Source organism: Pteropus alecto, unplaced genomic scaffold (genome assembly GCF_000325575.1).
Source record: "Pteropus alecto unplaced genomic scaffold, ASM32557v1 scaffold7, whole genome shotgun sequence".
Lineage (NCBI taxonomy): Eukaryota > Metazoa > Chordata > Mammalia > Chiroptera > Pteropodidae > Pteropus > Pteropus alecto.
In genome coordinates, this window is record NW_006494614.1 from 16,852,365 (window position 1) to 16,865,940 (window position 13,576).

Genomic DNA, 13,576 nt, shown 5'->3' on the forward strand with positions numbered 1-13,576 from the left:
CCCCAACCTTTGTGGCACCAGGGACCGGTGCTCCTATGAGAATCTAATGCCTGATGATCTGAGGTGGAGCTGAGGCGGTGATGCTAGCGCTGGGGAGCGCACGCTCGCTCTGCACGCGCGGTCGGCTCGGCTTTCTCCTACCCCACACAATAGCTGGTGACTAACTGCTCCGAAGTGGCATTAGCATTTCACAAGCAGGCTATTCAGCCGCAGCGGAACCGTGGCAAGACGTTATACATTTTTTCTTTTCCTGTTTCTTTTGCTTTCCTTAAATTCAGAGCTAGGTTTTTTGTTGGAGGGGATCAGATGTGTGATGTTAGTTGGCCAGCAGCACATCTTGAATTTACCAAAACACATTCGCAGAAGTGTAAAGCCTGTAATATCCTAAAGCCAGAAGTTTAAGAGGTTTTTTCTAATTTTGCTAATTCTCGTGTTATGCCTTTTGCTAAAATTAAGAACTATGATTGGCGGCCACTGAAGAATTTTGATTTTTATCCATGTATTTACCTGAGATGGAACTTGGCACGTAAAAGTTTTTGAGTTTATCTTGAGATATATTTTGTTAAATAGTTTGACAAATACCTGCTACTTAATTTTATGGGTTTTCAGGGTGAATATTTTAGTAATTTGTACCAATTGACTTCCAAAAGTGGATCTATCACTTTAGTATTGTGAATGGTAAAGTAAGATATTTGTATTCGGGAGTTATGTTTTCCACATTCTAAACTGATCTTGGTCGTTCGTATGCATATGTGTGTGTGTGGGGCAGAAGGTAGTCACACTGGGTCAAATCAAGGCGTTGAAATTTATTCAGTGCATTGATTTTTTTTGAGACATTTGTAACTGATGTAGGATAGTTAATAATGACTAATGTTACTTCATGACGGCTTCTGAAACAATTAGGGAGTTTCAGAGCTGGCTTAGAATTGAATGTCTTGTGTGAGGTGAAGGCATAACATGATTTTGCTGGCTTTTTATTTGGATATAGAACATCTAAGTTTTGCGTCTAAATTATATAATATAGGTTGTTGATAAGTGCTGTTGAAGTACAAGAGTACTTAGATATAGTAAATTTAATGGAAACATAACAGTATTCATTTCCATACTTAGTTTTCAAGTAGTGATTAGGCTAGTTTCATTCAATACTTCGCTAAAATGAAGAGTTTGAAGCCAACTCCAAAATTCAGTAACTGCAATATTAAAATTTTTAAGTTGTAAGTATCGGTCAACATCTTAAATGGATTTCCATGTCTTTGTTAGACAAAAATATTATGAAGATTATAATTTCCATTTTTAAGAATTGGGCAGATTTTACAAAACTCATCTTTGTGTCTTGTAAAAACCCGCAAACCACAAGTCACTGAAAATTGCTGTGTTTTCTTAACGTGAAAACACTGGGTAATGTTATATTTTTAAATTAAATTGGCTAATGGTTTCTGGCTAAATTATGAGACTGTCTAATTCGTATAGGAATATCATTTTGTCTTTGCCAGTAACACCAGAGGTACTAATGTTGATTTTTGTTTTTTGAGAGGGTTTCTCATTTCTCAAAGTAATAAGTAAAATTTTATTCCTAATTTTTTTATAAGACTGAAAACAGTCTTATAAACACTTCTTTGGCGTGTTATTATCAAAACCCACCAGTTTCACATGGAAGTGGTTCTTCCATAGAGTGTTTTTAACCTTTTTACCAGAACAGTCATGTTGACATATTCAGGAGACAGTTAAGAGTTCTTATTAGAATTCACAGTTCTCTGGCTCATTTTCTCTTTATTCATTCAGCATATTACTTTCATATCAAACTATATCTAGGTGTATGATAAACATCTAGGTAAATTATTTGACTTTATTGAGATTTAGTTAGCTCTAAAAATATTTGGAACACCAGGTATCTGGGCACATTTTTGTTTTTAATAGTAGGCTTTTGAAACTTATGTGTAGGTGAACACATGCAAAATCTCTTGCACAGTATCCTCTCTGTTTTATTATTACTTAAAAATGTTTAACTTTGTTGCCTGTCAAATTGCTTTTATTTAACATTGGTTTGAAGATTATTTTAGTGAGTGAAATCAAAATAACTATTGTTTGGTTTCAGTAGTGTTTATTGGAATTTGTTGCTATGTAAGTGATAAGTTGAGTAATTTAAATGGAAGAATTCATACGTCAGATTAAAATTTCTAGAACACTTCAAATTACAGCTATTTGGGGTAGGATATAATATTCGTACTTATGAGCTTAAAAATAGATATATTAACATCTTCAGTCAGCCTACAGATAAAATTACAGTGATTGAGTTTTGACCAAGAAGAGAGTGGAGTTTTATGAGTAGTTTTGAAAAGTTTACAGATTTTTTAAAAAATTGACGCATTTCAGTGTGATTGATAAAGGCATTGTAAAACATTGTGATTATTACCATCTAGTTTAAAATTCAAAAACCGTTTTTAACAATGAATGGAATTTAATAGAAAGTATTTTTTACTCTATATGTTTTATCAGATTTTATATTTTTTTAAAATATGAGGTTAATTTTAAAGCAAAAAGGCATTTTTAAAGCTTTTATCAGAATTCTTATTTTTTAAATGGAGCCAGGCATGGGAGCAAACTGTAGAATAAGAAAACTAACATTTGTACAATTATTTCTTAATTTGCATAGTGATATTGGTTGGTTTGTTAACTTGATTTATAGTTGTCACCTTAATTAGTGGAGGTTGCATATTTGTGAGATCTCGAGGCAGAATTTTTAAGATTTTTTACCAGATCTGGGATTCTGATTACATTTCTTACTTGTGGGACATTTATCTTTTCAAAACTGGGTTCATGTTTTGCTAAGATGTTAAAATGATATAATTCTTTTATTTTTGTAGTGGTTATTTACTTTTCTTAAAATGATTCCACTTTATTGGAAATCTTTATTCAGGTGAAAAGATTGGGAGCCAGGACACGAGGGTTATATCTTAGCCCTGCCAACAATTAACCTGCAGGTTACTTCAGGCAAGTCATGGAATTTCTGTTGGCCCCAGTTATTTGTGAAATAAGTGAATTAAATTTTTTCTAATCTGAAAATTTGATTTTAAACTAGAAATAGCAATACCGTGTCTCTAAGAGCACAACTCTTTCATTTCAGAGTTTGATTATCCAAAACACAGAAAAGTAAATATAGAAAAATTATGCAGATTGGAAAATGTGTATAAATGCTTTTGAGTGTGCCATTCTTGGGTTGTAGTATGGTTTCTCCTTGGAAAGATGAAGATTTTTGAAACACTAACCACATTGTAGACTACCTTTTTATAATATAACTAAATATTAGTTTTCAGAAATTGTTGGTGGTCTTAAATTCAGAGATGAATAGGAACTGAATAGAATTTACTTATGTATGTTAAGCACGCATTTAGAGTATGCTGATTAATGTTAAAGTTAAGGTATAAAACTAATGTTAAAATTAAGGTATAAAACTTACAAATTTTAGGAGAAAAGTGTATAACATATTAGATGTTTTTGAATCAGGGATTCTCATTCTATATTAAAGATAATATACTACTTTCCAGAATTTAACCAGTATAATTTGGGGGTCGGGAGGGTAGCATATAATGAAGTAAATGTATGTTACCATTTCCTTTTTAAATAGAGTATAAATGAAATACTAAGCTTTCCTTGGTAGCCTCTAAAGCAGGGCTTTAATATTTCATAATCATTATAGTAAATAAAATGTTAGGTGTGAAGGGGAATAGTACATGCTGCAGGGCTGAAGTGGGCAAAATTTCATCATTTCTTACATATGCAGCTATTCTATTGGTACTTATTTCATTATTTTTAAAAGAGACATTACAGACATTTTAAAATGAAATAAATACCTGTTAAATTCTTAATATCCTTGAATAATTGTGAAGTATTATGTGAAGAAGTTGGATTATCCCCTCCTCAACTATACAGTAGTGTTTATATGATTGTTATGAGGCAGAATAGTACTGCAGAAGTCTGTTTACCAGTCTGAAATGTTTTGTCAATCTGGGTTAATGATTTATGTGTTTTAAACAGTTTAATAAAGACTTAAATTAATTCTGAAGTGAGCATTAGGTTAAATAAATACTATGAATGTCAGTTTTTTTAATCCACTCAATTCCTTTATCAGGTAACCACAAGATTTTGTTTCTTTTATCTAAAAATTCCTCTCACTGTGACCATTCTTTTCCCCAAATTTTGTGGTTATCTATCATGTCACTGCAGAATTGTAGCAAATAAAATTGTATCCTACACAACTTATTCTGGACAAGTCATACCAAATAAATAAATTTTATTCTTACTGGTAGTTTCTTCATGTAAGTTTTAGAATTCATAGAAATATATCTGTAAGCAAAGTGGCCGTTTTAATAAGCATACCCATTTAGAATAACTTTCTATTTTAATGTACTTTGTTTCAAGAAAGTCATTAAAATGAGTATTAGAAAAAAATTAACAGCAAATTTTTTAGGTTATATAAGTCGCTTTTGTAATTACATCTAAAAGTGATAAAGGCTATTATATAATAAGAACCAAATTAAAAATTTTAGAAATAAATTTAAAATGTAAAGATCATCAGTTTCTATTTTTTTGTTTGAGATTTATGTTGGTGAAATAACATTAGTGAAAATTGATAAATTATTTTGGGTTTATTAAATATGTTAGCATATGGACTGTAGAGGCATTTAAGTATTTTATAACAGATTGGGGGAAATGATAGTACTTTTTTCCTTTATGGAATTTGAGAATTTAGGGTACTGAAAAATCAAAAATCATGATATTGAATAGTGAAATATTTAAGTGTGAGAACTTTTGGCTACTACGGAGGAGGCAGTCATCAGGTTTGAAGCATGTCTACCTTTTGTTATTTGCCTTAGATACAAGCAGCCTTATTTGAGCTCAGAAATCACAGATAAGGAAAAAGATAGTTGGATGAGAAGTTTTGATACTAAGAAAAATTAGGTAGCAACATAGTATGATGCAGCATCTGCTTAAGTTAAAACTAAATTGTAAGAGGAATGAGATTTGTAGTATTCGTGTAACATGTTGAATGACGGCAGCCTTCTGCAAATGAAGCACATGATGAATCCATGATTTCTGGAATCCACGTGGCCTGTGGTCATGGTGGCAGGACCCATTTGGTCTCTATCGTGGATAGATAACAAGTACATAACCTGTCTTCACAGAGGTTATAGTATAAATGCAAGAAATATTTGTCTTGTGTCATTTGGTTCTGGTTTAGTTTTGGGGTGTGGAAACACTAAATTCTAGGAATCTTGGAGAAATATGCATTTTCTGAAACAACTTTACCGCCATTGTATGTGTGGTGGTAGTTATTTTGAGTACACTGTTCGAAACTGAAACATTACTAAAAATGAAATTGGTCATTTTCTTAAGATTATGTTGGCATCTTAAGCATAAACAGTTTAACAATTTTCCATCTTTAATAGACTTTTTCAATAGAATTAGATTTGAATTTTAAAGTATACTTTGTAAATAAATAATACTTAAGATTTCTTATTACCCAGATTTTACTTAGCATATTTGACTTGATTTAAAAACAGCTTCAAAATATATTATTTTAAAAAGTTAAATTTTGTGTTTTAAATTAATTTTTATAGAGCATCTTTATGTGGTTTGTAAAAACCTTAATTCTGGATAGAGTTTTTTTTTTTTTTTTTTTTTTTTTTTAAGCCGAATATAGTCAGATTGTGATGAATAAAATTTGGAAGAGCAGTAATATATTTTACGTCACATACTTGTATTGATAATTACATTGATCTAACCAAATTATCTAAATAAATTTTTAGGTGGTTGATTAAATTGTGAATATGAGAGTCTTTCAAGCATGTTTATTCACAATTAAATAGACCACCAAGATTAATTTTGACAATAAGATTCTATATTAATGTTATTATACTCTGATTACAAAGAAATCATATGCATTTAAGAGTCCTTGTAAGAGTAGTTACCCAGCTTAGAGGATTTGATTTGCAAAGTGGTTATATGGGTTCTGGTAATTTTATAATCTTAAAATTTGTGTGATGGGGTGGGGGCGGGGACAGACAGGAACTAAAGTTTTGAGAAGGACACTAAGGTAATAAAAGTAACAGTAGATGTTGAATCAGGAGATCTGGGTTTGATAATTGCTGCTCCTACTTTCTAAATGTATGACCTTTGACAAACTAACCTTTGGACTTCAGTTTTCTTTACCTGTGAAATGGGGAGAATACGTAACCTTAAATAAAATTGGGGAATAGTTGACACAGAATATTCCATATGTGTCTATGCGGAGAAGCTGTTGCAGTAAAAGTGTTCAGAGAAAGTGTAAATTTGTTTTAAACATTGTAGATAAAATTTAACCTATACTTTAATAATGGTAAGAGATTTATAATTATAACTAGAAGTTTCGAGAAGGCCAGGGTAGGGTTTTAATAATAGGCCTATGGAGTGATTAAATAGCAAAGGGTTTTTGAAATTTTGGTTTTTGTTTATATCCTGGAATAGTCATAAAAATAGAGAACCATATTCCATTAAGCTGACCTTTTAGAACTCAACTATAGCAGAGAGCAGAAGCAGCTAGCCTTTCGGATAGAAAATAATGTGAAAATAGGTATGAGACAGTCTGAAAAACTGACTTTTTTAGAACCAGTTCGGTTTTCAAAACAGAGATGAAGTGAAGAGCCTAGTCAAATCAGATCATACTAGTGCTAATCAGTAAGTGGATCTTATTTTCATAGGGACCTCTTAATTTGCTAAGGAAGGACGGGCATTTAGGTCTCACAGGTAATAGTAATTAATATATTGATCTGATCTCACCTGGAAAAGGTACTTAAAAAGATATCCAATGTTTCCCCCCATTTTTAGGTCTAGAAAGATTGTTTTCAATGTGGAAGGTCAACATGTATGTAATGTTGAGTGAAATTAAAAGTAACAGCCAGTTCTTATGTTAGGTACTGTGACTACTTCTCAAGGTGGTGACTCATGCAGTCTCAGTCTTACAGATGAGGACATTGAGACTGAGTAATTGTTTTCCACACTCAATTTGGAAGTTTAAAACTAGGATGTTTTACTTTAGAGCGAGCTCTTAAACTACTGACCTTTTCTTTAAAAAATGATAGAGAAGTTCTTAATGACAGTATGTCTAGTGGAATGCAGTGGCTTCTAGGTTTTTTATATTCTCTCTACTGATAACACTTATCTTCTAACAGTACCTTACAGTAATAATGACAAATTTTTCTTGGCTAGAAAGGATGGCTGTTTATATGAAGTAGCATACTAAGCAGAAGCAGGTTGATTTAGCTGAAGATGCAGGAAAATAAACCACTCATAGAGCTCAGTTTCTTTTCTTGTTCCATCCTTGCTACAATTCACATTTTCAGAAAATGATCCTATTTAAATTGCAATTGATAATTCTAAAATTATTTTATATATGCGATCTGAGAAAGGAATGAAACAGATTTATGATTTGGGCCAAGATGGACAAGACATGAACACAGTTGCCTCTGTTCCACAGAATTGTATTACCCCTACTGGAAAAGTTGCTAGAACCAAGGATTGTTATTTAGATCTGAGTAGGTAAACTATGGCTGCTTGGATAAATCGTGCAGGATACCTGTTTTTGCAAGGCTTCTGAGCTAAAGTTAATACTTTTTTATAAGTTTTTAAAAATATATATGCAACAAATAGTAGCCCCCAAAGCCTACAATGTTTACCATCTGACCCTTTATAGATTGTTTTCTGATCTCTGCTCTAGATAATGTAACTTAATTACAAGAAGGATACCTTTGTTTAATTCAGGTTTTAACCTTTATTTATGGACAGTTAATCAAAGATCATTGTTACTGTTATTAAGCGATTCTCAGTTGGGATTGGAGATTCATGGCTGGAGATATGAGAAGTTTGAAAAAGCTCTGACTAGTCCACAGGTCTAGGAGTGAAACTCCGTGAGGTGGCATTAGGGTTTGCATCCATAAAGTGAGCTCTTGCATCTTAGTGGGAGAGGAGCTGGAATGTTTATCAAAAGGGGCATGGATTTTAAAAAGTAGAACACTACTGATAAGTGTGTATTTTTAAAAATTCTTATTTTTCAAATATTATGGTTATTAACTCTTTGGTGTCATCTATTTATACTTTGATTCTAACTTTAAGAGTTTAACATTTTAATCTTAGAAATATTGACAAAAATATTGTCAGTGTTTTCTTTAGCTATTTCTTTAGCTATTTTGGGAGAGAGTATTTAGTGTTGTTGCTAGATCATTGTAATTATATCTTATTTCCTTAGATTTTTCAGTGTTCCCCTTTACTTATAGGAATTTATGCTTTTGTGTTAGTTTGCTTAGTTGTGAGGGTGATCTTTAGAATGTTCTTTTTCTGGGTCAGTTTAATGTCCGTTGGAAACTATTCAAAATGTCCTTTTTATAGCTTGCTTGCATATTGATATATACATATATTTGTGGCAATAGGTGCTTTGCGGGGGGGAGGGCAGTATAAATGTGGGCTGTAGAATTACATTGCTTTGGTTTGTTTGACTCTATCATCCACTAAACATGCTTGATGTTTGTTGCAAGGTTGGTTTCTCTTTTTGTACCAGAATTTATTTATGAATGGAAATAATAATAGTACACACCTCTTAGGGTTGTTAAAATAATTAACTAAGCTTTTTCATGTAAAACTTACCACACTTACTACAAGGGCTAGCATTTAGTGCACAGCCAATGTGTGTTAGCTATGTTAGTGTTATTCATATTTATCACACTATGTGTGTTGAATATCTAAAGAGCTTGAAAGCAGCTCTGGTCATGGAAAGTAATGGGTATATTGGAACTGAGGATGTTAATTTTTGTTTTGTTTTTCTAAAATAATAATAAACAATTACTGAGAATCTAAATATAGACATTTTGGGTAGGAATTGTATTACAATATCATTTTAAGTTTTCCTTTTAGTTTCATTTTTCTTTTAATTATTAGTATAAATAAAATAAAAGTTCATTCAAACTTAAAAGCTTAATTTTAAAGATAGGCATTCTTACTAACTTGAAAATTAAAAGCTATGTATAGCAATAAATGAGCTATTTTAAGTTTTTAAATTTGTTTTTACATTTTAAACATTGACCATAGTGATGTGGATTAATATTCATGGAGAATAATGTTTAGGAAAAGGCAGTAGCAAAAGATAATTTGTATTAATTTAAAAAAAATAAGTTGTATGTGACACTGTTGGAACCAAAAGAAGATGTGGTCCCTCTTCTTTTGTAGTTTATGGTGAAGTTGAGAAGAAAAGTATTAAATCATTACACTTTTAATTGTATAGTCATAAACTGATAACATGAGTTAAGGAAAAGCCATTGAGGCTGTGCAACCAAGATAACACTTAGACTGAATTGGGTAAAGGAAAACAAAGGAACTTAAATTGCAGGGAAGATCTGAAGCACATAGAAGTGTTGTTTGGTTAAGGGGATGTGGGGAAATGCAGAGTGTACCTACCACATGGGAAAAGCGTGAAGAAGAGAGTGCAGGTAAAGAACCTGAAAGAAGGCAGGCGTGTCTGTGGAAAATGGGGGCTGGAGGGTGTAAGGCTGAGAATGTGTCAGATGAAGCAGAGAAATAGGAATGGACCAGAAATGAATTTCAGGTCTTGCAGACCATGTTAAGGATTTAGATCTCTAAAGAGCAAGGAAAGTCTCTGTTGTTTTAAGTAGGGGTGACTTGACCACATGTATGCTTTGGAAAAGAGCATTCTAATGCAAATAGGGAATAGATTTGAATGAGGTAGAAGGCATGAGTGGATGTGAGAAAGATGGAACTTTATTGCAAAGATGATTCAAAGTTGTGTAGTTAGTGTGGAAATGGAGAGAGGCAGACATATTTAAGGATAGGAAGGAAAAGTCAGTTGGACTTGAGACTGCTTGGATATTGTGAATGAGGTGAGAGTGAGGAATGGGCATTGTAAAAAATTTGACTTCCTGGTTTGAGGCTGAATAGATAGTGTTGCCATTCACCAAGGTAAGGGACATTTTTGGAGGGGTATTGGCATGAGGATTATGATTTTCATTTTGACATGAGTTGAGGAAGCTTTGGAACTCCAAAGAGAGATGTCTTAAGAAAGTTTGTTATGAAAGCCTAGCCTATAGATGTCAGTTTGAGAATCACTGGCATAAGGACTATCTAAGGAGAGAGTATGGAGTGAGAAGAAAAGAGAGTCTAGAACTGGACTCTGGGATCTCAGACCTTAAGGAACTTCACCATTTAATGGCTAGATAGAAGAGAAGTCAGTATTTACTGCATATTTTCATGTGTTCATTTATCTGACAATTTATTAACCCCTTAACTATAATGTGCTATGGAAACACAAAGATAGAATGACCAAAAAGAAGTGGCAGCAGTGGTATAACAGGTCATGTGAAGCAAGAAGGCATGGACTGAGATGTGGAGGTGGGTAGGTAGGTGAAACAAAGATTTCCAGCAAAGAGATCAGCTTGTATAAAATCTCAAAAGCCAGATCATGAGGAGTTTAAGAACTGTGAAAGTATCTCTTCTAACTTTAAATTGAAAATTAATTTTTGAAAAATTGAAATATACTAAATCAAGGAAAAATTTAGTCAGAAAAAGTGGATTCATGATATTTTATTAAAAGATGCAATTCTGCAATAAGGATTTTCAGGTTTGTTACCTGAAATGTGTTTTACACGAAGACCCTAAAACAGGATCATCACTAAATTAAGGTTAATAATAAAGAACTTCGTTTTTAAAGTAAAATTTTTTCAAGGAATTTTGATCAATTTAAAGAACTTACATTAGATAATTATATACAAATTTAGAACTGGAAGGGACCCTATATATATTGTAGACTTTTTCTTTTAAATGTTATTTTTAGGCAAATTAGGGATGATTATAGAAAAGTATAAATACAATTGTAATAATTTATATTTTGGTATGTTTTCTTCTAAGTGTTTTTTGCTAATCGTACTAACGTTTGGAAAAGTATGTTTTGAATAAAAAAAAGAGAGAATCTGTAACTAACTGAGTTTGGGAAATTGTTCATTAAACAAATTAGATAGTTTTATCTCAGGATTTTTCAGAGGCTTTAATGTCATTGTGTTTTGTGAATCTCCAAATCAGAGATGTAGTATGTATAACTTGTATTAGAACCTCTTTTTCCAGAAGTATTCATTCTGTCAGTACTTATTGACCATCTACTGTGTGCCAGACTCTAATGTTTTAAATTATCCTATCAGAGGATGACAATATGGCTCCATGTTGTCTCCATGACGGGAGTGTATTATGCTAAAAAGTAAAGTAAGTTCTTTTTAATTGGCTTCAGCTTAGAAGGATGACTATTAGTTAAATTTTTAGAAATACCATTCATGGTCTTCTGCAGTTAGAGTATAACAGATACTGCAAGATGGAATGAAATGATTTCACTCCTTACCTCCCTCCCACCCCAAAATCAATCTTATCGTAAGGACTTCATACTAAAATTACCATTACTAAATGAACTCGAGTGGCAGTTCTCAAACTTCTGGGCCTCAGAACCCCATTACATTAATAAAAATTATTAAAGTTCCTTTATGTGGATTACAATCTCATTTATGATTTAAATACTAAAACAAATTTAAAAATATTTAAATGAGAAATTCATTTCATGTTAATATAAATAATTTACATAATTTAAAAACAAATTTGCGAGAATGGCATTGTTTTACATTTTTGGGAATGTTGAATGTCTGGTTTAAGAGATGGATTCTTATATCTGTTACTGCATTCATGCTTGTAACATCATGTGTGGTGTGGCCCCTGGAAAAAACCACATACAATGAGAAAATGAGAGTGAAAAGCAAATAATGTTTTAGTATTTGTAATTTTTGCCTGAGAAACCCCCAGGGGTTCCCAGAACACACTTCGAGAACAGCTGAACTAGAGTATTTAGGTACTACAGTGAGAAATTTTTAGTAACTTGATAACCTAAATATAAAATGATAAAAGTGTACTTTATTTTTTCTATTTAGTTCTCTTTAGATTATTATGCAACTATTGTCTACTAAAAATACTTTCAGAATGAATAATAAAAATATTAGCATTTTATATCTTGGTTTCAAATGCTAGCATAAATTAAGCAATATTTCAGATTTGTTCCAAAGTGCTCAAACTTTTTGTAGTAAGTAGATTTATTTTATAATCAAAACATGTTTAAATTAATAGTTGGAATTTGGCTTTTCTCTCTGTAAAGCTTTTGGTAAATAAATTATGAAATTCAGTGTAGATGTTATGTCAGTTTTTTTAAAGTTTGTAATGAGAACATGAACTATCAAGTTTCTTTAACTTTCAAGGATACAAAATATTTATTTATATAGTTGGAATTTTTTTGTTTGAAGTTTTCGAAAATTAAAACATTAAATTGAAACATTACCATTTTAGGTTATAATGCTATATATTTTTTCATTGTTTGGTATTTGCATTGACTAGCATCTGTTAGTTTATAACTAGTTATATTTAGGTTACATTAATTCTTTAGTATTTTTCCTCCATGGATTAAATGATGGTTGGGTTAGCTATTCTGTTCTCTGAATCAAGTGGTTTCACATAATAAACATGAACTTTTCTCCCAAATAAAATGAAACGTTGGCTAACCAGAACAAATTACTGTATTTTTTTAAAGTATAGCTTATTTAGTGTAAATATTAAATCACTTTATTTAGCAAATACTTTATATGTCTCATATAACAGGTGAAGTATTACAGACACTTAGCACCTGATCACTTGCTGCAAATATGTCATCGACTAGGACCTCTTCTTGAACAAGAAATTCCGCAAAGTGTTCCTGGAGTACAAACTTTATTAGGAGCTGGAAGGCAGTCCTTGCTACGCACAAATAAAAGTATGAAAAATTTCTAATAGGATTTAGACATTCTTTTTCTTTTTGTCTTTGTGTCCTATCTTTGTATCCATAAAAACATGTGTGTTTAATAGGCTGCAAGCACGTCGTATGGAAAGGATCTGCTTTGGCTGCATTGCATTGTGGAAGACCACCTGAGTCGCCAATTAACTATGGTAGTCCACCCAGCATTGGTGAGTTGTTTAAGTTCATTACAAAGTTGATATCCTCTTGGTAAAGAGCTTTTGAAAATGTTTTTTTTTTTTTAGTTACAGTGATATCAGAGAATTTTATATTATGTACATTAGCATTCAAAGAGAAAAGCTGTTATATTTTTTTCTTATATCACTGATCTTAATAATGAAGTCATAATAAAGCATAATTATAGATTGTATATATTGTACCTAATGCAGGCTATTTAGTTTATTAGTATTTTATTTTTACAAAAAATTGTTTACTAATATTTATATTAGGTTGGTTTAATGGGTGATTGTATCATAATATAGATTAGTTATAATGGTGGGAAAGAAATAGTTTGGTTATTTTTTTATAAAGCATAGTGCATTTTTTTGCCTTTAAAATTTCAAAGAAGGAAAACTAATGCATTCCTTTTGAAATGTCTCCTGGATTCATCCTTTTTCCTTTCCAGGCCCTTGTCTTACTTGATTACTACATATTCTCTAAAGCAGTCTTCTTGCTTCTCAT

General features: G+C 31.7%; 1 protein-coding gene across 1 annotated transcript in view; it reads left to right on the top strand.

The window, feature by feature from the left end:
• The window catches only part of PHIP (pleckstrin homology domain interacting protein), a gene marked incomplete at its 5' end in the record, with an annotated part of 109,464 nt that overhangs the window by 378 nt on the left and 95,510 nt on the right, over positions 1-13,576 (top strand). Inside the window, 2 exons of the mRNA XM_025042934.1 lie at positions 12,724-12,874; positions 12,967-13,065. Of these exons, the coding sequence (XP_024898702.1) occupies positions 12,724-12,874; positions 12,967-13,065 (250 nt within the window). The remainder of the gene's footprint in view (positions 1-12,723; positions 12,875-12,966; positions 13,066-13,576) is intronic.